The sequence below is a fragment of the Oncorhynchus nerka genome, linkage group LG24, assembly GCF_034236695.1.
Source record: "Oncorhynchus nerka isolate Pitt River linkage group LG24, Oner_Uvic_2.0, whole genome shotgun sequence".
Classification (NCBI taxonomy): Eukaryota; Metazoa; Chordata; class Actinopteri; order Salmoniformes; family Salmonidae; genus Oncorhynchus; species Oncorhynchus nerka.
Genome location: NC_088419.1, coordinates 86320382 through 86343250, shown reverse-complemented (window position 1 = coordinate 86343250; position 22869 = coordinate 86320382). Strand labels below are relative to the sequence as shown.

At 48.3% G+C, this 22869-nt stretch overlaps 1 protein-coding gene across 2 annotated transcripts in view; it reads left to right on the top strand.

The window, feature by feature from the left end:
• The window catches only part of pde4dip (phosphodiesterase 4D interacting protein), an 89751-nt gene that overhangs the window by 11852 nt on the left and 55030 nt on the right, over positions 1-22869 (top strand). Inside the window, exons 12-19 of one of the 2 annotated variants that reach the window (XM_065009242.1) lie at positions 5106-5206; positions 5626-5804; positions 7179-7494; positions 7642-7831; positions 11326-11439; positions 11632-12121; positions 14038-14273; positions 18730-18784. In XM_065009242.1, coding sequence (XP_064865314.1) covers positions 5106-5206; positions 5626-5804; positions 7179-7494; positions 7642-7831; positions 11326-11439; positions 11632-12121; positions 14038-14273; positions 18730-18784 — 1681 coding nt within the window. Of the gene's footprint in view, positions 1-5105; positions 5207-5625; positions 5805-7178; positions 7495-7641; positions 7832-11322; positions 11440-11631; positions 12122-14037; positions 14274-18729; positions 18785-22869 lie in introns of both variants that reach the window. The other variant, XM_065009241.1, reaches the window with a different exon arrangement.

Below are 22869 nucleotides of genomic sequence, written 5' to 3'. Positions count from 1 at the left end.
CCTCAAGGGAACTCTAATCCTCAGAGCCCTGTTAGACCCAATGAGCAGAGTGATGCCTCCTGCTGGCCGTACCTCTCCTTAACGCCCGTTCCACAGCATAGCATCTGTGAACATAATCTATTGAGTATTGTATCACTCAATAATGTATCACTCGGCTGTCTGACAGTACCAGATTACAGCCATCTAGTGCTTAGACATATGCTTTTGAATGGGCATCTATTTGAATAGAGTACATTCCAGAAATCCAATCTTTGTCAAGTGTGTTACGGGATTCTTCCGTCGAAGGAGAGGCGGACCAAAACGCAGCGTGGTTATGGTTGAACATCTTTAATAAAGATGATAACGTGAACAATAAACATACAAAACAAGAAACGTGTAAACCCGAAACAGTCCCGTGTGGTACAAACACTGACACAGGAGACAATCACCCACGAAATACCCAAAGAATATGGCTGCCTAAATATGGTTCCCAATCAGAGACAACGATAAACACCTGCCTCTGATTGAGAACCACTCTAGGCAACCATAGACTTACCTAGAATACTACACTGAACACAACCCCATCAATCTACAAAACCCCTAGACAAGACAATCACAATCACCCATGTCACACCCTGGCCTAACCACAAATATAAAGAAAACACAGAATACTAAGGCCAGGGCGTGACAGTACCACCCCCCCCCAAAGGTGCAGACCCCCGGCCGCACACCTAAACCCGTAGGGTAGGGTCTGGGTGGGTGTCTGTCCACGGTGGCGGTTCTGGCGCGGGACGTGGACCCCACTCCAACATAGTCTTAGTCCGCTTTCTTAGCGTCCTTAGAGTGGCGACCTTGGCCACCGACCTTGGCCTAAACCCTAACAGAGGGCCCCACTGGACTGAGGGGCAGCTCGGGAATGAGGTAGCTCGGGACTGAGGGGTAGCTCGGGACTGAGGGGTAGCTCGGGACTGAGGGGTAGCTCAGAACTGATTGGTAGCTCAGGACTGAGAGGTAGCCCAAGACTAAGAGATAGCTCAGGCAGGTTGACGGCTCTGGCAGATCCTGGCTGAATGGCGGCTCTGGCGGATCCTGGCTGAATGGCGGCTCTGGCGGATCCTGGCTGAATGGCGGCTCTGGCGGATCCTGGCTGACTGGCGGCTCTGGCGGATCCTGGCTGACTGGCGGCTCTGGCGGATCCTGGCTGACTGGCGGCTCTGCAGATCCTGGCTGAATGGCGGATCCTGGCTGAATGGCGGCTCTGGCGGATCCTGGCTGAATGGCGGATCCTGGCTGAATGGCGGCTCTGGCGGATCCTGGCTGACTGGCGGCTCTGGCGGATCCTGGCTGACTGGCGGCTCTGGCGGATCCTGGCTGACTGGCGGATCCTGGCTGACTGGCTGCTCTGGCGGATCCTGGCTGACTGGCGGCTCTGGCAGATCCTGGCTGACTGGCGGAAGAATCTAGCAGCTCCGGACAGGCGGGAGACTCTAGCAGCTCCGGACAGGCGGGAGTCTCTAGCAGCTCCGGACAGGCGGGAGTCTCTAGCAGCTCCGGACAGGCGGGAGACTCTAGCAGCTCCGGACAGGCGGGAGACTCTAGCAGCTCCGGACAGGCGGGAGACTCTAGCAGCTCCGGACAGGCGGGAGACTCTAGCAGCTCCGGACAGGCGGGAGACTCTAGCAGCTCCGGACAGGCGGGAGACTCTAGCAGCTCCGGACAGGCGGGAGACTCTAGCAGCGCTGGAGAGGAGGAAGGCTCTGGCAGCGCTGGACAGGCGAAGCGCACTGTAGGCCTGGTGCGTGGTGCTGGCACTGGTGGTACTGGGCCGAGGACACGCACAGGAAGCCTGGTGCGGGGAGCTGCCACCGGAGGGCTGGTGTGTGGAGGTGGCACTGGATGGACCGGACCGTGAAGGCGTACTGGAGATCTTGAGAGCAGGGCTGGCACCAACCGCCCTGGCTGGATCTTCACCCTAGCCCGGCAGATGTGGGGAGCTGGGATGTAGCGTACCGGGCTAAGCACGCATACTGGGGACACCGTGCGTTCCACCGCATAACACGGTGCCTGACCAGTACCACACCCGCCACGGTTAGCACTGCTAGCACTGTAGCGCTGAGCTGGCACAGGACGTGCAAGGCTAGGGAGGTGCACAGGAGGCCTGGTGCGTGAGGCTGGCACAATCTTCACCAGACGACTAGCACGCACCTCAGGACGAGTATGGAGAGCTGACCCAGGTGCCATCAAATCCCCGACACGCTCCGTCGGGCAAATTCCGTGCCTCATGCACCAACACAGCAACTCCCTCATAACTCTCTCCTCCAATTTCCCCATTAACTCCTTCACGGTCTCTGCTTCGCTCACCTCCAACACCGGCTCTGGTTCTGGTTTCCTCCTTGGTTCCTTACGATAAACAGGGGGAGTTGGCTCAGGTCTGACTCCTGACTCTGCCACAACTCTCCCTGTGCCCCCCAATACATTTTTGGGGCTGACTCTCGGGCTTCCATCCGCGCCGCCGTGCTGCCTCCTCATACCAGCGCCTCTCCGCTTTCGCTGCCTCCAGCTCTTCTTTGGGGCGGCGATATTCTCCTGGCTGTGCCCAGGGTCCTTTACCGTCCAATTCGTCCTCCCATGTCCATTCCTCTTTGTGCTGCTCCTGCTGCCCGTTACCACGCTGTTTGGTCCTTGTTTGGTGGGTGATTCTGTTACGGTTTTCTTCCTGGGAAGGAGAGGCGGACCAAAACGCAGCGTGGTTATGGTTGAACATCTTTAATAAAGATGATAACGTGAACAATAAACATATACAAAACAAGAAACGTGTAAACCCGAAACAGTCCCGTGTGGTACAAACACTGACACAGGAGACAATCACCCACGAAATACCCAAAGAATGTGGCTGCCTAAATATGGTTCCCAATCAGAGACAACGATAAACACCTGCTTCTGATTGAGAACCACTCTAGGCAACCATAGACTTACCTAGATTACTACACTGAACACAACCCCATCAATCTACAAAACCCCTAGACAAGACAAACACATAATCACCCATGTCCCACCCTGGCCTAACCACAAATATAAAGAAAACACAGAATACTAAGGCCAGGGCGTGACAAAGTGGACACTGAACAGATTCCACAGAGATCTAGACACAATTATTGACTCTACTCTTTTGCTCCAATGATGCCTTATCCTTTCTAGGATGTGCATTTTGCACTGTTTCATGCATTTTAATACTCTGCCCTGGTCAATTACACTTGTCCACAAGAGGTTGGTGGCATCTTAATTGGGGAGAACCACACTTGTGATAATGGCTGGAGCAGAATCAGTAGGGAATGGTATCAAACACACGGTTTCCAGGTATTGATGCCATTCCATTCACGCCATTCCGGACATTATTATGAGTCCTTCTCCCCCACAGCAGCCTCCACTGCACTTGTCATATCACATGATCTATTACCTATATAAAATACAGAAACCTGTAGATTTGATCACTGCAACATTCTGATGATTTAAGAGTTAAAAGTATGGAGTGTTCTAGGACCTACTGTACCTACAGTAAATCAAAGAGATCTGCTCCTCCCAAGGCTAATATTTGACCAATGATGTATATATACACTAGATGACTCACAGGGGGCACTGTATTGAAACCACCGTGCCTCCATCTTGGAACTCCTCCACCATTGTAAAACATATTTTGGAAGCTATAGAAATCCATGTATTAATGTCTACATTAGTTTTTGCCATGTTAATTATATTACAGGCTCCTTAATGCAGACTTTTAAATTATATTATGTGAGCTGAACAAACATTTGTCAATTTTTTTTAATAAAAACATTTTCCTTAAAGCTCCAATATGTAACTTATTGGATGACTCTAACAAATAGAAATGTGAGTTATAGATCTGCTTCTACATTCTCTATGCTTGTTTTGTCACATAAACTGAAATTAGGTGAACTATTAGAATTTCAGAAACCAGGAAATGGGGAAGCGATTAATGCATAGTGCACCTTTTTAAAGTATATATTTTTTTTTTAAGTGCTACTGTTACTGTTCTGACTACAACAACAACAATATTTAAATACATGTAATTTTGTCCATGAAACATTTCATTGAAATACTGTAGAATTCCATTCATTCCAATGGCTGGTGGGTTCAAAGCCTCTCATTGGCCAATACATAGTATACGCAATCTAGGGTTTATGTACATCATTGTATTTTAACTGTAAATAAATGGATAACTGTAAAACTACTAATATATGTAAAACTACTCCAATAGCTTAGCAAGATAGAAGTTAAATCCTCTCCTAGCCCTTTAGGGCAGCAGGGTAGCCTAGTGGTTAGAACATTGAACCAAAAGGTTGCAAGTTCATATCCCCGAGCTGACGAGGTAGAAATCTGTTGTTCTGCCCCTGAACAGGCAGCTAACCCACTGTTCCCAGGCCGTCATTGAAAATAAGAATTTGTTCTTAACTGACTTGCCTAGTTAAATAAAGGTAAAATAAAATAAAAGTCTGTGACACCTCAGCCTGTTACTCCACAGAGCTGTGTCTGTAAGGTTGTATTTACTGTAAGTGGTTATCTGCTCTTATAGTTTATCTGACTGTTTATCTGCCCATACATTAGTATAACCCAGTCCAGAGAGAGAGATTTCCTCAGAGGTCATTTCTGAGCTGCTCTTTTTAGAGCTTCTCTCCCTGTCTTTATATATACACTAGATGACTACAAGGGGGCGCTTTTTTGAACCCACCGCACCTCCATCTTGGAACTCCTCCACCGTTGTAAAACATAAAGACAGGAAGAGACAGCTCAGAAATCACCTCTGAGGGAAGAAGGAGAGGTTTTAAGAGTGACCACCACCATTACTGATGCGTTTATTTTTTGCCGGTGGAAAGACTTTGACATGCAGAAAGGCCAGGATTGGGGGAGATTGTGTTTGATGTGTGAAAACATACAGTATAGAAAGGTTGTTGAATTGTACTCTGGCAAAAGCAAGAAGTGTCAAGGATTTGTATGTTTTTATCTGTTGCCAAATGCAAAAGAGTTGCGCTCTTTGTCAGTGTGACATTTTCTTTTCATAATTTCTGTGTATGTTTATTGTTAAGCTAAAAACCGTGTTCTGTTTACAGAATTCAGCTCAGAGGAAGAGGATGATGTCAACAGTGACTATGCAGACAGCATGGAGGAAGAGGAGTCCAAACTGACAGCCCAAACCCTAGCCACAATGCAGGTAGGCCATATAATAAGACTTTTTTTATTGTCACATACCAGATGGGTGCAGTGAAATATGTTGTTTTATAGGGTCGTCATAGTACGTTTCCTTGGAGCAAATTAGAGTCATGCCTTGCCTTGCTCAAGGACACATTGGCAGATTTTTTGAACCTTTTCTAATCCTTTCTAACTAACCAGTTTGGGTTTTCAAACCAGCAACCTTTCAGTCAATGGCTCAATGCTCTAACCACTAGGTTACCTGCCGCCATACTTTAGCTAATCTAGAATATTGAAATAGTGGTAGATTATTTTGTCCTAATCATATCACATTGAATGTTTACTAACCCCCACTCATATTTTAGTTATCAACATACTGTGGCGATCTGGCACGCTCATCTCTCTCTCTCTCTCTCTCTCTCTCCTGTCTCCTCAAATCAGAACGCAGAGCTTCATGGAGGACCTGGGAAAGGGAAGCTATCCCAGGATCCTGTGGGAGAGGGCCAGGGGCTGGTGGAGGTGAAACAGCTGGTGCAACAGAAGAGGGTGGTGGAGAGAGAACTGCAGGAGCTAAAGGTTCAGCTGGAAAAAGCTGGCTTCTCCTCCCTGTCCCAGATGAGGTACCGATAACACGCTGACTAGCTGGCTGAACACACCACATGTTATGAAACATGATATAGATACAGGATATGAATGAAAGTGAATTAAATTGTATGAATGAGATGAAATTAATTAAAATGTACCTTCATTCATATAAGGAAACATTGACTCAATGTAAAATCTTTCCCGCCTATTTTGGCGGTCTTGTGCCGTTTAAGATGAGGATTCTTTCTTATGAACAGGGTCTTATTTATATTACAGCATATTGGATGACTGTCATTCATATTCCATTCACCCAGTTCAATGTAACATCGATAGGGTTAGGCTACTACATGATACTTGAATTGAATGAGGTTGCTACAACCTAGCCTGTGAATGAACGTTTACAATGTAGGTGCACAGGTCAAGAGACACATTTTGAGTAATCAACATGACAGACAGTGACACGTTCACTCTCTGGCCTGCATCTAGCTGATCTAGGGTGTAATCATTAGTCCAACAGTGGCAAATTAGAGTTTCTATTGGAGAAACTCAGGTATGTTTATCCCCGTTTCGTTCCGTTTGCTCCTGTTTAAGAAGGTTTTGTATTGAAGTAAATGTACCCAGAGGAGGACAGAAGCTATCTGTCCCCCAGCTACACCACGATGCTACTCTACAGAGTGCTGCTGAGGCTATTGTAGACCTTCATTAGCAAAACAGTGTATTTCATATATTTTGTATAGTTTTATCTAAAAAGGACAACTAATGTTTCAGTATTTAGATACATTTTTTGTTGTTGCATTTTTACCCCCTTTTTCGATCTTGTCTCATCGCTGCAACTCCCAACGGACTCGGGAGGTGAAGGTCAAGTCATGCGTCCTCCGAAACATGACCCGCCAAACTGCGCTTGGGCTCCCGAGTGGTGCAGTGGTCACTGCATCTCAGTGCAAGAGGTGTCACTATAGTACCTGGTTCGAATCCAGGCTGTATCACGTCCGGCTGTGATAGGGAGTCCCATAGGGCAGCGCACAATTGCCCCAGCGTCGTCCGGATTTGGCCATAGTAGGCCGTCATTGTAATTAAGAATTTGTTCTTAACTGACTTGCCTAGTTAAATAAAGGTTCAATTTAAAAAACACCCGCCTGCTTAACCCGAAAGCCAGCTGCACCAATGTGTCGGAGGAAACACTGTTCAACTGATGACAAGGTCAGCCTGCAGGCGTCCAGCCCGCCACAAGGAGTCACTAGAGCGCGATGAGCCAAGTAAATGGTCCTCCCCTTCCTTGTCTGAGAAGCCTCCGTTGGTATACAGAGGTCCAGCGTATAGGTGTACAAACGCCTGTGGTTTTCACCCTGGCCGGAACAGTGGACATGAGAGGTTTCATCTGAGGTTTGTCTGTGTTCTCCCTCTCACAGGAAAGCCCTCTTCAACCTACGCATGGAAAATAAGGAGCTGAAGTCTCACCAGACAGACAGCCAGCCAGAGACAGACCTTAGGCATGAACAGATTCTTCATGAGGAAGAGGAGGAGGATGAAGAAGAGGTGGATGAGGAGGAAGAGGAGGAGGAGCTGTGTGGGTCTGAGCTGTGGGAGGCCTGGGATGATGAGTGTCCTTCCCAGGGGAAGTGCTGTGCCCCCAGGCCCACCCTGAGAGACCCTGGCCTGGGGAGGAGACACTGCACTAGGCCTGTATCTCTGGACCTGGGAGCCATGCTGTCCTGCTCCACACAGGTAGGGGGAGCCACCACACACTAAATAATACTCTAATAATGTGTGATACTGTATATTGATAGATCAACTGTTTTTTAGGCCTGAAATTAATATCTGCATCTCCATGGATGTTAACAGCACTGACATTGCTCTGGTCTTGTGTTGCAGGATGAGGATGATGAGGAGGAGGCAGGAAGAGAGGCTGGAGGCAGGCGGCACAGCGCCACAGAGACAGTGATGGGTGAGAAGGCTGTACGTCTGCAGCTAGAGAGCAAGGAGCTGAAGGAGAGACTCATGGTGTCTGAGGCCACGGTGCAGGCCCAGGCTGAACAGCTCAAAGACTATAGAGACCTACTAAGTGAGTCAACCACACATACCCCCTGACCACACATACATCCTCACCACACATACCCCCTGACCACAGATACACCCTCATCACACATACCCCCTGACCACACATACCCCCTGACCACACATACCCCCTCATCACACATACCCCCTCATCACACATACCCCCTGACCACACACACCCCCTCATCACACATACCCACTGACCACACATACCCCCTGACCACACATACCCCCTGACCACACATACACCCTCATCACACATACACCCTCATCACACATACCCCCTGACCACACATACCCCCTGACCACACATACCCCCTGACCACACATACACCCTCATCACTGTCGTGTCTTTGGCTATGCCGGATTAAATGATATGACATGCTATTCTATAAAATAATTTCTCCGTAATTAATATTACCTGATTGAGCTAATCATGTAAATGTAATTAACTAGAGAGTCGGGGCACCACAAAATAATATTTATAGAGCTGTTATACCTTGATTACAAATGACATCATAAAGGAAAACGTCCCTAGTGGGCGGAACAGATATGACAGCTGGTTACACAAAAGAAAAGGGTCTGGGTTTGAGTGAAAGAGTGGGAAGACTGAGGGACAAAGGAAGAAGCTGTGCTATCGTAAATACAGTATCTTATGCATTCTAAATTACCGCCCATTTGGAAAAGGGAAATGCAATAAATATTTACTCTGAGCTGCGCTGCGGTAGGTTGGTGGTAGATGGAAGGCCGTGTTGCCAAACCGAGTCCTTTGTCCTTTGAAGAATGTCTCTGGTGGTCAATTGGATACGATGTAGTAACGTCGTTGTGTGATAGACGGGATACTCTGTCTGTTCCTTCCTAACCCTCATTTGCAGCTGCTGTTGCTAACTCAACGGCTAGGAGGTATCACTTCTGTTGTGAATAAGAGTTCAAAGTTCATACCATTCGCTACCAAAGCTCATGCTGATGTTGGCTTCGTTCTGTAGTTATTATCTGAACCATTCTGACATCGGACCGTCGTCCTGACATCTTCGGAACAGAAGGTTATATTGTAGTGGAGGGAGGAAAGGGGTGTGTTTCATAGTTTACAACTTATGTCTCTTCACGTGGGCGGGCCACTGAGTCGGGCCTAATTCACTCATGAAAACTGAATTCTCACATTTTAGAAGTTAAAATCACATTTCATCCCATCACGAATAATTTCACATTCAAACATTTAAATTCAACAACAATTCCATGTGAATCTGATAACTCTGATGTGTAGACTTTCCACTGTAGAGTTTATGTCATCGTATCATTGATGAGAATGTCTCAGATGACAACCGAACTGACATCATATTCATGAAGTACCAACGCATATGTTCAATTGGTCAATTTACCAGAATATAGTTAATTTCCCCCCACCTTCTGATGTTCCCAGAATATCTATGATAACCAAGGGGTTTTCAAATGTCACATCAGTAGGGTAGAGAGAGGAAAAAGGGGGCGAGAGGTCAACGTCATGACATCACACATCACACATACAGCCTGACCACACATACACCCTCATCCCACATACACCCTCATCACACATACAGCCTGACCACACATACACCCTCATCCCACATACACCCTCATCACACATACACCCTCTTCCGACATACACCCTCATTCCACATACAGTGCCTTGCGAAAGTATTCGGCCACCTTGAACTTTGCGACCTTTTGCCACATTTCAGGCTTCAAACATAAAGATATAAAACTGTATTTTTTTGTGAAGAATCAACAACAAGTGGGACACAATCATGAAGTGGAACGACATTTATTGGATATTTCAAACTTTTTTAACAAATCAAAAACTGAAAAATTGGGCGTGCAAAATTATTCAGCCCCTTTACTTTCAGTGCAGCAAACTCTCTCCAGAAGTTCAGTGAGGATCTCTGAATGATCCAATGTTGACCTAAATGACTAATGATGATAAATACAATCCACCTGTGTGTAATCAAGTCTCCGTATAAATTCACCTGCACTGTGATAGTCTCGGAGGTCCGTTAAAAGCGCAGAGAGCATCATGAAGAACAAGGAACACACCAGGCAGGTCCGAGATACTGTTGTGAAGAAGTTTAAAGCCGGATTTGGATACAAAAATATTTCCCAAGCTTTAAACATCCCAAGGAGCACTGTGCAAGCGATAATATTGAAATGGAAGGAGTATCAGACCACTGCAAATCTACCAAGACCTGGCCGTCCCTCTAAACTTTCAGCTCATACAAGGAGAAGACTGATCAGAGATGCAGCCAAGAGGCCCATGATCACTCTGGATGAACTGCAGAGATCTACAGCTGAGGTGGGAGACTCTGTCCATAGGACAACAATCAGTCGTATATTGCACAAATCTGGCCTTTATGGAAGAGTGGCAAGAAGAAAGCCATTTCTTAAAGATACCCATAAAAAGTGTTGTTTAAAGTTTGCCACAAGCCACCTGGGAGACACACCAAACATGTGGAAGAAGGTGCTCTGGTCAGATGAAAGCAAAATTGAACTTTTTGGCAACAATGCAAAACGTTATGTTTGGCGTAAAAGCAACACAGCTCATCACTCTGAACACAGCATCCCCACTGTCAAACATGGTGGTGGCAGCATCATGGTTTGGGCCTGCTTTTCTTCAGCAGGGACAGGGAAGATGGTTAAAATTGATGGGAAGATGGATGGAGCCAAATACAGGACCATTCTGGAAGAAAACCTGATGGAGTCTGCAAAAGACCTGAGACTGGGACGGAGATTTGTCTTCCAACAAGACAATGATCCAAAACATAAAGCAAAATCTACAATGGAATGGTTCAAAAATAAACATATCCAGGTGTTAGAATGGCCAAGTCAAAGTCCAGACCTGAATCCAATCGAGAATCTGTGGAAAGAACTGAAAACTGCTGTTCACAAATGCTCTCCATCCAACCTCACTGAGCTCGAGCTGTTTTGCAAGGAGGAATGGGAAAACAATTCAGTCTCTCGATGTGCAAAACTGATAGAGACATACCCCAAGCGACTTACAGCTGTAATCGCAGCAAAAGGTGGTGCTACAAAGTATTAACTTAAGGGGGCTGAATAATTTTGCACGCCCAATTTTTCAGTTTTTTATTTGTTAAAAAAGTTTGAAATATCCAATAAATGTCGTTCCACTTCATGATTGTGTCCCACTTGTTGTTGATTCTTCACAAAAAAATACAGTTTTATATCTTTATGTTTGAAGCCTGAAATGTGGCAAAAGGTCGCAAAGTTCAAGGGGGCCGAATACTTTCGCAAGGCACTGTACATCGTCATCACACATACACCCTTACCACACATACACCCTGTCTGTCTATCACACATACAGTAATATTCTACATGCAATAACTATTCTAATGTATCTCTCTCTCTTTCGCTCTCTGTCTCTCTCGCTTTCGCTCTCTGTCTCTCTCGCTCTCTCTCTCGCTCTCTCTGTCTCTGTCTCTGTCCCTGTCTCTCTCTCTGTCCCTCCAGCAGAGACATCAGTGCAGCAGGACAGTAAGCAGGTCCAGGTGGATCTCCAGGATATGGGTTATGAGACGTGTGGCCGCAGTGAGAATGAGGCTAACAGGGAGGAGACCAGCAGCCCAGGTACAGCATTTACTATTACTCTATGTCCTTAACACTACAAACACCTGCAGGTCATCTTTACACTGAAGTACTGCTGTACTCTGCCACACTTGAGGGTTTTTGTGAGATCAAAACAATCTGCAATGGTTTAGTAAAACCACAAGAGGGCAGCATATCAGTTGTCTCACCCAGATCCCCCTCTATTCCTATCAGAGTTTGACGATCTAGAGATGTGCACGTCTCTGGAGTGCGGTGGCTCTCAGTGGTGGTCAGGCACTGTGCATCCTGGGAAGGCCGGTCCTCCAACATCAACCTCAGAGGCTGACAACATGACATCTCTCCAGCGATTGGTTGAGGACCTTCGCTCCCAGCTCTCCCGCTCTCAGACAGTGATCCGGAGCCTCCAGGGCCGCCTGCGCTCTCTTTCCACCTCCAGCGAACTCTCCATTGGCCCCTCCATCCCCCGCAAGGTCAACTGGGGAGTCCAGTTCCAGGCCTCGCCCTCACAGAGCGGCCCAGAGGAGGACGAGGGATGGGAGTCATCTGGTGGTGGTCTGGGGCCCTCGCCGCGCCACCCCAAACCTGACAAGGACCTCCAGGAGCTGGTGTCCCGCGTGGGAGCCCTGGAGGACCAGCTGAGAAAGGGCAAAGGGACCCCAACGCCCACCGAGGAGGGCAAGGCTACCAGCTGGCCTGGGCCGGGGTAAGTAGTGCCACCACCACCACCACTCCTAGACCACCACACCTAGTCCACCACCACCACCACACCTAGTCCACCACCACCACCACACCTAGTCCACCACCACCACACCTAGTCCACCACCACCACACCTAGTCCACCATCACCACCACACCTAGTCCACCATCACCACCACACCTAGTCCACCACCATCACCACCACACCTAGTCCACCATCACCATCACCACCACACCTAGTCCACCATCACCACCACCACCACACCTAGTCCACCATCACCACCACCACCACACCTAGTCCACCACCACACCTAGTGCCACCACCACCACCACCACACCTAGTGCCACCACCACCACCACCACCACACCTAGTGCCACCACCACCACCACCACCACACCTAGTCCACCACCACCACCACCACCACCACCACACCTAGTCCACCACCACACCTAGTCCACCATCACCACCACACCTAGTCCACCACCATCACCACCACACCTAGTCCACCACCATCACCACCACACCTAGTGCCACCACCACCACCACCACACCTAGTGCCACCACCACCACCACCACACCTAGTCCACCACCACCACCACACCTAGTGCCACCACCACCACCACCACACCCTAGTCCACCATCACCACCACACCTAGTCCACCATCACCACCACACCTAGTCCACCACCACCACCACACCTAGTCCACCATCACCACCACCACACCTAGTCCACCACTACCACCACACCTTATCCACCACCACCACACCTTATCCACCACCACCATCCACCACCACCACCACCATTCCTGGTCCACCACCACCACCACACCTAGACAACCACACCTAGTCCACCACAACCACACCTAGTCCACCACAACCACACCTAGTTCACCACCACAACTACCACCACCACACCTAGTCCACCACACCTAGTCTACCACCACACCTAGTCCATCACACCTGGTCCACCACCACCACACCTGGTCCACCACCACACCTAATCCACCACCACCACACCTAGTCCACCACCGCCACACCTTGTCCACCACACCTGGTCCACCACCACCACACCTGGTCCACCACCACCACACCTAGTCCACCACCACCACCACCACCACCACACCTAGTCCACCACGCCTAGTCCACCACACCTAGTCCACCACAACCACCACCACCACACCTAGTCCACCACCACCACACCTAGTCCACAACACCTGGTCCACCACCACCACACCTGGCCCACCACCACACCTAATCCACCACCACCACCACCACCACACCTAGTCCACCACCGCCACACCTTGTCCATCACACCTGGTCCACCACCACAACACCTGGTCCACCACCACCACACCTGGTCCACCACCACACCTAATCCACCACCACCACCACACCTAGTCCACCACCGCCACACCTTGTCCATCACACCTGGTCCACCACCACCACACCTGGTCCACCACCACCACACCTGGTCCACCACCACCACCACACCTGGTCCACCACCACCACACCTAGTCCACCACCACACCTAGTCCACCACACCTAGTCCACCACAACCACCACCACCACACCTAGTCCACCACACCTGGTCCACCACCACCACACCTAGTCCACCACCACCACCACCACACCCGGTCCACCACCACCACACCTAGTCCACCACACCTAGTCCACCACAACCACCACCACCACACCTAGTCCACCACCACCACACCTAGTCCACCACACCTGGTCCACCACCACCACACCTAGTCCACCACCACCACCAACACACCTGGTCCACCACCACCACACCTGGTCCACCACCACCACACCTGGTCCACCACCACCACACCTAGTCCACCACCTCCTATTGACTCATCCTTCACCCTCTGTCTGTCTCCTGTTGACTCTTCCTTCACCTTCTGTCTGTCTCTTTGTAGGAAGTTTAACACTCTGATCCAGGCCCAGGCCCGTGAACTGTCCCACCTGCGCCAGAGGATGCGTGAGGGGCGCGGGGTGTGCCACATCTTGACCCAGCACCTGGGTGACACCACCAAGGCCTTCGAGGAGCTGCTTCGTGCCAACGACATAGACTACTACATGGGCCAGAGCTTCAGAGAACAGCTGGCACAGAGCAGCGCCCTGGCACAGAGAGTCAGCACCAAGATCAGCGGACGTGAGTGGAGAGGAGAAAACACATGACAAATGCACGATGGCACACAAATAGCACTTAATGGACACAAAAGGACACAATGGCACAATGCACATAGGATTACAGCTACCTAATATTCTTTATTTATTTAATTTTTATTTTACCTTTGTTTAACCAGGTAGGCAAGTTGAGAACAAGTTCTCATTTACAACTGCGACCAAGATAAAGCAAAGCAGTTCGACACATACAACAGAGTTACACATGGAGTAAAACAAACATACAGTACAAAGACAAGTCTATATACAATGTGAGCAAATGAGGTGAGATAAGGGAGGTAAAGGCAATAAAAAGGCCATGGTGGCAAAGTAAATACAATATAGCAAGTAAAACACTGAAATTGTAGATTTGCAGTGGAAGAATGTGCAAAGTAGAAATACTGGGGTGCAAAGGAGCAAAATAAATAAAATAAATACATTTTAAAATAAATACATTTACCTAGCAGGGTCTTGTAGATGACCTGGAACCAGTGGGTTTGGCGACGAGTATGAAGCGAGGGCCAGCCAACGAGAGTGTACAGGTCGCAGTGGTGGGTAGTATATGGGGCTTTGGTGACAAAACGGATGGCACTGTGATTGACTGCATCCAATTTGTTGAGTAGGGTGTTGGAGGCTATTTTGTAAATGACATCGCCGTAGTTGAGGATCGGTATGATGGTCAGTTTTACGAGGGTATGTTTGGCAGCATGAGTGAAGGATGCTTTGTTGCAAAATAGGAAGCCAATTCTAGATTTAACTTTGGATTGGAGATGTTTGATGTGAGTCTGGAAGGAGAGTTTACAGTCTAACCAGACACCTAGGTATTTGTAGTTGTCCACATATTCTAAGTCAGAGCCGTCCAGAGTGGTGATGCTGGACGGGCGGGCAGGTGCTGGTAGCAATCGGTTGAAGAGCATGCATTTAGTTTTACTTGTATTTAAGAGCAGTTGGAGGCTACAGAAGGAGAGTTGTATGGCATTGAAGCTCGTCTGGAGGGTAGTTAACACAGTGTCCAAAGAAGGGCCAGAAGTATACAGAATGGTGTCGACTGCATAGAGGTGGATCAGAGACTCACCAGCAGCAAGAGCGACATCATTGATGTATACAGAGAAAAGAGTTGGCCCAAGAATTGAATCCTGTGGCACCCCCATAGAGACTGCCAGAGGCCCGGACAACAGGCCCTCCGATTTAACACACTGAACTCTATCTGAGAAGTATTTGGTGAACCAGGCGAGGCAATCATTTGAGAAACCGAGGCTGTTGAGTCTGCTGATGAGGATGTGGTGATTGACAGAGTCGAAAGCCTTGGCCAGATCAATGAATACGGCTGCACAGTAATGTTACTTATTGATGGAGGTTATGATATCGTTTAGGACCTTGAGCGTGGCTGAGGTGCACCCATGACCAGCTCTGAAACCAGATTGCATAGTGGAGAAGGTACAGTGGGATTCGAAATAGTCGGTAATCTGTTTGTTAACTTTCAACTTTCAAAGACCTTAGAAAGGCAAGGTAGGATAGATATAGGTCTGTAGCAGTTTGGGTCAAGAGTGTCTCCCCTTTGAAGAGGGGGATGACCGCAGCTGCTTTCCAGTCTTTGTGAATCTCAGACGACACAAAAGAGAGGTTGAACAGGCTAGTAATAGGGGTTGCAAAAATTGGGTCCAGATTGTCTAGCCCGGCTGATTTGTAGGGGGATTTGTAGGGGATTTGTAGGGGTCCAGATTTTGCAGCTCTTGCAGAACACCAGCTGACTGGATTTGGGAGAAGGAAAATTGGGAAGGCTTGGGCAAGTTGCTGTGGGGGGTGCAGTGCTGTTGACCGGCGTAGGGGTAGCCAGGTGGAAAGCATGGCCAGCCGTAGAAAAATGCTTCTTGAAAGTCTCAATTATAGTGGATTTATCGGTGGTGACAGAGTTTCCTAGCCTCAGTGCAGTGGGCAGCTGGGAGGAGGTGCTCTTATTCTCCATGGACTTTACAGTGTCCTATAACTTTTTTGAGTTTGTGTTGCAGGAAGCAAATTTCTGTTTGAAAAAGCTAGCCTTGGCTTTGTATATTTGTTCCTAACTTCCCTGAAAAGTTACATATCACGGAGGCTATTCGATGCTAATGCAGAAAGCCATAGGATGTTTTTGCGATGGTTAAGGGCAGTCAGGTCTGGAAAGAACCAAGGGCTATATCTGTTCCTGGTTCTACATTTTTTGAATGGCCATGCTTATTTAAGATGGTGAGGATGGCATTTTTAAAGAATAACCAGGCTTCCTCTACTGACGGGATGAGGTCAATGTCCTTCCAGGATACCCCGGCCAGGTCGATTAGAAAGGCCTGCTCGCTGAAGTGTTTCAGGGAGCGTTTGACAGTGATGAGTGGAGGTCGTTTGACTGCTAACCCATTACTGATACAGGCAATGAGGCAGTGATAGCTGAGATCTTGGTTGAAAACAGCAGAGGTGTATTTAGAGGGCAAGTTGGTTAGGATGATATCTATGAGGGTGCCCGTGTTTACGGCTTTGGGGTTGTACCTGGTAGGTTCATTGATATTTTGTGTGAGACTGAGAGCAACAAGCTTAGATTGTAGGATGGCCGTGGTGTTAAGCATGTCCCAGTTTAGGTCACCTAGCAGCACGATCTCTGAAGATAGATGGGGGGCAATCAGTTCACATATGGTGTCCAGAGCAGAGGGTGGTCTTTTGCAAGTGGCAACAGTGAGAGACTTGTTTTTAGAGAGGTGGATTTTTAAAAGTAGAAGTTCAAATAGTTTGGGTACAGACCTGAATAGTAGGACAGAACTCTGAAGGTTATCTCTGCAGTAGATTGCAACACCGCCCCCTTTGGCCGTTCTATCTTGTCTGAAAATGTTGTAGTTAGGGATGGAGATTTCAGAGTTTTTGGTGGTCTTCCTAAGCCAGGATTCAGACACGACTAGGACATCCGGGTTGGCAGAGTGTGCTAAAGCAGTGAATAAAACAAACTTAGGGAGGAGGCTTCTAATGTTAACATGCATGAAACCAAGGCTTGTAAAGGTTACAGAAGTCAACAAAAGAGCCTGGATTCACCTCTACATCACCAGAGGAACAGAGGAGTAGGATAAGGGTATGGCTAAAAGCTATGAGAATTGGTCGTCTAGGATGTCCGGAACAGAGAGTAAAAGGAGCAGGTTTCTGGGGGCGATAAAATAGATTCAAGGTATAATGTACAGACAAAGGTATAGTAGGTTGTGAATTCAGTGAGGTAAACCTAGGCATTGAGTGATGATGAGAGAGATATTGTCTCTAGAAACATCATTGAAACCACGTGAAGTCATCGCATATGTGGGTGGTGGAACTGAAGGGTTGGATAAGGTATATTGAGCAGGGCTAGAGGCTCTACAGTGAAATAAGCCAATAAACACTAACCAGAACAGCAATGGACAAGGCATATAAGAAGAGGCATGCTTAGCTGAGTGATCATAAGGGTCCAGTTAGTAGTGAGGTTGGTTGGGGTCACGGCGATTCAGACAGCTAGCCAGGCCATCGGTAGCAAGCTAGCAGTAGACTGAGGTCTATTTTTAGCCACCTCGTGCGTTTCCGTCGGTAGATTAGTGGGGTTCCGTGTGGTAGAGGGGACCAATCCAATTGTCAAAATAGTTATAGTGGCCCAGGAAAACTGTCCGATAGACCTATTCAGCTAGCAGCCGATATGCTCAAGACAGCTAACGAATAATGGGCCGCAGTTAGCAGATGGGCCAGTTGAAAAACTCCCTCAGGGAGATAACGCTGGTTGTCCAGTCGTGAAGGCACGGTGGGGCTCCGCATCGGCAGTAAAACGGGTCCGGCTAGGTGATTGTAGCCCAGGAGTGGCTGATGGAACTCTTCAGCTGGCTAGCCATGGGATAATTGGGGTTTACTCCGGGACCAACGTTAGCCAACAGTCACTCGGATAGCAGCAAGCTAGCTGCAAGATCCGGGTGAAAATGTCCAGAGCTTGCGGTAGGAATCAGGGGATATGGAGAGAAAATAGGTCTGGTATGCTCTGATCTGAGTCGCGTTGTACAAAACTGGTGCCTAGCTTTCTGATAGCTGATGACCGCTAGCCGTGGTTAGCTGAATACTAATGTTAGCTAGTGAACTGGCTAGCTTCTGTTGTGGATTTCAGATTTGAGGTGAATAATACTTTTAAAAGAAACAAATTCACACCACATTTGGTGAGGTGCGTTGCAGGAGAGTGTTGTGAAGTTGAGCTTTTAGAAGAAAAAGGACTTCTGCTTGCTACGCCATCTTGGAAAAATTAAAAATATACTCAATCTTCAACATTTTTTTACTTTACAGCACAGACATTTGCGAACAGAATTTCTCACTTATGTCCAACAAGATAAGCATGAGTGTGTGTGACCTTGTATGTGTGATGGACCTGTGTGTTTACTGACCACATAGATGTAATGTCTCTCTCCTCTCTCATCCCCTCTCTTCAGGAGACCATCCCAAGATTCCCGACGACAAGACTGGCACAGAGCTGCTCGCCATACGGTACGTCTGCCAGTTTGTGTGTGTGTGCATATGTCTGTGTTTGCAACAGTATGGCATCAATGCAACAGCATCATTAGCAGTGTAATCTCTGTGTGTTGTGGTTGTTGACGTTGCTGTATGTCTGGACATTTTGGCAGTTGGAAAATATTGATTGTTGTTTGGGGGCCTGTGTCCTCCAGGGGGGTTATACAGTGTTTTTGTTTGTCACTCGATCAGTGATCCACACAGACGATCAATCAGTCTGATTAACTCACTGGCAGGACCAGCACGTTAGACAGGTGGCAGTGACGATCAACAGAGATGGAGATCGATCAGTTGCTCATGTCTCTAACGACGTCGGATCCCAATCCAATAAACCACTGTGGCTGTCATTGTAGGAGTGAGAGGCAGATCTCTCCATCTCCTTCATTTCCCTCACTGTGTCTATCCACCATATTTCTCTGCTTCTAATTTTTTCGCTCACCCTCTTTAATCCTTTACCCCCTCATGCTGGTGGACATGTTCAACGTGGCTGGTTTTTATAGCGTTAGCCACATTAGCGTTAATGCTAACACGTTGAGTCAGGGCCATGCTGCATGATGTCACCAGTGCTAACCAGCCCCATGGGGACAGTGATTGATGAGGAGCGTTGTGATTGGATGAACCCACTGCCCTCCCTCTGCCTAGCTATGATTGCCATGGCAACAGCCTCAGATCGCCACGGGAGATTTGATAAGGCGCCCTCTTTATCTCCTTCCCACCATGCCTCTCTCTCGCTGTGTGTGTGTGTGTGTGTGTGTGTGTGTGTGTGTGTGTGTGTGTGTGTGTGTGTGTGTGTGTGTGTGTGTGTGTGTGTGTGTGTGTGTGTGTGTGTGTGTGTGTGTGTGTGTGTGTGTGTGTGTGTGTGTGTGTGTGTGTGTGTGTGTGGATTTGCCAGTTGACCAGGTCACAGGGGTCTGGGCATGAGGTCAGTTGTCTGTGAAGATTCACGCTGTCCTCTGTTTGGGTTCAGACTCAGAGAAAGTGTGTGTGAGCACAAGAGAGGGAGAGAGAACCCCCCCCACACACACACAATGAGCAGAACCTGACAAACATTGTATTCCAGTGTCGGCTTGCATGGTCCTCTGGGGAACTGTATCTCTGAGCTGTGACATAGTCCTCAGGCTGTCACCTGGAAGGCCCTGGTATCTGGGGACATCTGATTACATAGAGTTAGAGGGTCAACCAGTTAGAGGGTCAACCAGTTAGAGGGTCAACCAGTTAGAGGGGCAGCCAGTTAGAGGGCAGCCAGTTAGAGGGTCAACCAGTTAGAGGGTCAACCAGTTAGAGGGTCAACCAGTTAGAGGGTCAACCAGTTAGAGGGTCAGCCTGTTATAGGGTCAACCAGTTAGAGGGTCAGCCTGTTAGAGGGTCAACCTGTTAGAGGGTCAACCAGTTAGAGGGTCAACCAGTTAGAGGGTCAACCTGTTAGAGGGCAGCCAGTTAGAGGGTCAACCTGTTAGAGGGTCAACCAGTTAGAGGGGCAGCCAGTTAGAGGGTCAACCTGTTAGAGGGAAGCCAGTTAGAGGGTCAACCTGTTAGAGGGGCAACCAGTTAGAGGGTCAACCAGTTAGAGGGGCAGCCAGTTAGAGGGCAGCCAGTTAGAGGGTCAACCAGTTAGAGGGTCAACCAGTTAGAGGGTCAACCAGTTAGAGGGTCAACCAGTTAGAGGGTCAGCCTGTTATAGGGTCAACCAGTTAGAGGGTCAGCCTGTTAGAGGGTCAACCTGTTAGAGGGTCAACCAGTTAGAGGGTCAACCAGTTAGAGGGTCAACCTGTTAGAGGGCAGCCAGTTAGAGGGTCAACCTGTTAGAGGGTCAACCAGTTAGAGGGGCAGCCAGTTAGAGGGTCAACCTGTTAGAGGGAAGCCAGTTAGAGGGTCAACCTGTTAGAGGGGCAACCAGTTAGAGGGTCAACCAGTTAGAGGGTCAACCAGTTAGAGGGTCAACCAGTTAGAGGGTCAGCCTGTTAGAGGGTCAACCAGTTAGAGGGTCAGCCTGTTATAGGGGCAGCCTGTTAGAGGGTCAACCTGTTAGAGGGGCAGCCAGTTAGAGGGCAGCCTGTTAGAGGTTCAACCAGTTAGAGGGTCAGCCTGTTAGAGGGTGAGCCTGTTATAGGGTCAACCAGTTAGAGGGTCAGCCTGTTAGAGGGTCAACCTGTTAGAGGGTCAACCAGTTAGAGGGTCAACCAGTTAGAGGGTCAACCTGTTAGAGGGCAGCCAGTTAGAGGGTCAACCTGTTAGAGGGTCAACCAGTTAGAGGGGCAGCCAGTTAGAGGGTCAACCTGTTAGAGGGTCAACCTGTTAGAGGGAAGCCAGTTAGAGGGTCAACCTGTTAGAGGGGCAACCAGTTAGAGGGTCAACCAGTTAGAGGGTCAACCAGTTAGAGAGGCAGCCTGTTAGAGGGTCAACCAGTTAGAGGGTCAGCCTGTTATAGGGTCAACCAGTTAGAGGGTCAACCAGTTAGAGGGTCAGCCTGTTAGAGGGTCAGCCTGTTAGAGGGTCAACCAGTTAGAGGGTCAACCAGTTAGAGGGTCAACCAGTTAGAGAGGCAGCCTGTTAGAGGGTGAGCCTGTTATAGGGTCAACCAGTTAGAGGGGCAGCCTGTTAGAGGGTCAGCCTGTTATAGGGTCATCAGTTAGAGGGTCAACCAGTTAGAGGGTCAGCCTGTTAGAGGGTGAGCCTGTTATAGGGTCAACCAGTTAGAGGGGCAGCCTGTTAGAGGGTCAGCCTGTTATAGGGTCATCAGTTAGAGGGTCAACCAGTTAGAGGGTCAGCCTGTTAGAGGGTCAGCCTGTTAGAGGGTCAGCCTGTTAGAGGGTCATCAGTTAGAGGGTCAACCAGATAGAGGGTCAGCCTGTTAGAGGGTCAGCCTGTTAGAGGGTCAACCAGTTAGAGGGTCAGCTAGTTAGAGGGTCAACCAGTTAGAGGGCAGCCTGTTGGAGGGGCAGCCAGTTAGAGGGTCAGCCTGTTAGAGGGTCAACCAGTTAGAGGGTCAGCCTGTTATAGGGGCAGCCTGTTAGAGGGGCAGCCAGTTAGAGGGCAGCCTGTTAGAGGGTCAGCCTGTTAGAGGATCAGCCTGTTAGAGGGTCAGCCTGTTAGAGGGTCAGCCTGTTAGAGGGTCAACCTGTTAGAGGGTCAACCAGTTAGAGGGTCAACCAGTTAGAGGGTCAACCTGTTAGAGGGGCAGCCTGTTAGAGGGGCAGCCTGTTAGAAGGCAGCTAGTTGGAGGGCAGCTAGTTGGACGGGCGGCCAGTGATCCACTGGATGTCATAAGGTGAATGCACCAATTTGTAAGTCGCTCTGGATAAGAGCGTCTGCTAAATGACTTAAATGTAAATGTAAATAGACAGGGGCAGGTGGACAGAGACTTCTGGACCAGAGCAGAACATTAGAGAACAGCAAGCTGCTAGCTAGTTCTGGTCCAGGTTAATGCTGAAAATCTAATCTTTCTTGCTCTTTGGTGATTGCTAAAAGAGCAGTCTTCTTTTCCCTCATCTGAAGCAGTGGCTTCTCAGGCTGCTGAGATGTGAGATGACAATAATGTCCTATTCCTTATATACTGCATTACTTTTGACCTACAGTATATATGTATAATGCACTGCTTAATTGTCACTATAGGGAATAGGATGTCAAATCAAATCTAATTTTATTGGTCACGTACAAATGGTTAGCAGATGTTAATGCAAGTGTAGCGAAATGCTTGTGCTTCTAGTTCTGACCATGCAGTAATATAACAATTTCAACTACCTTATACACACAAGTGTAAAGGAGTGAATAGGAATATGTACATATATGGGTGAGCGATGGCCGAACGGCATAGGCAAGATGCAGTAGATGGTATAGAGTACAGTATATACATATGAGATGAGTAATGTAGGGTATATGTATATGAACATTATATAAAGTGGCATTGTTTAAAGTGACTAGTGAGACATTTATTACATCCAATTTTTAATTATTAAAGTGGCTTGAGATTTGAGTTAGTATGTTGGCAGCAGTCACTCAATGTTAGTGATGGCTGTTTAACAGTCTGATGGCTTTGAGATAGAAGCTGTTTTTCAGACTCT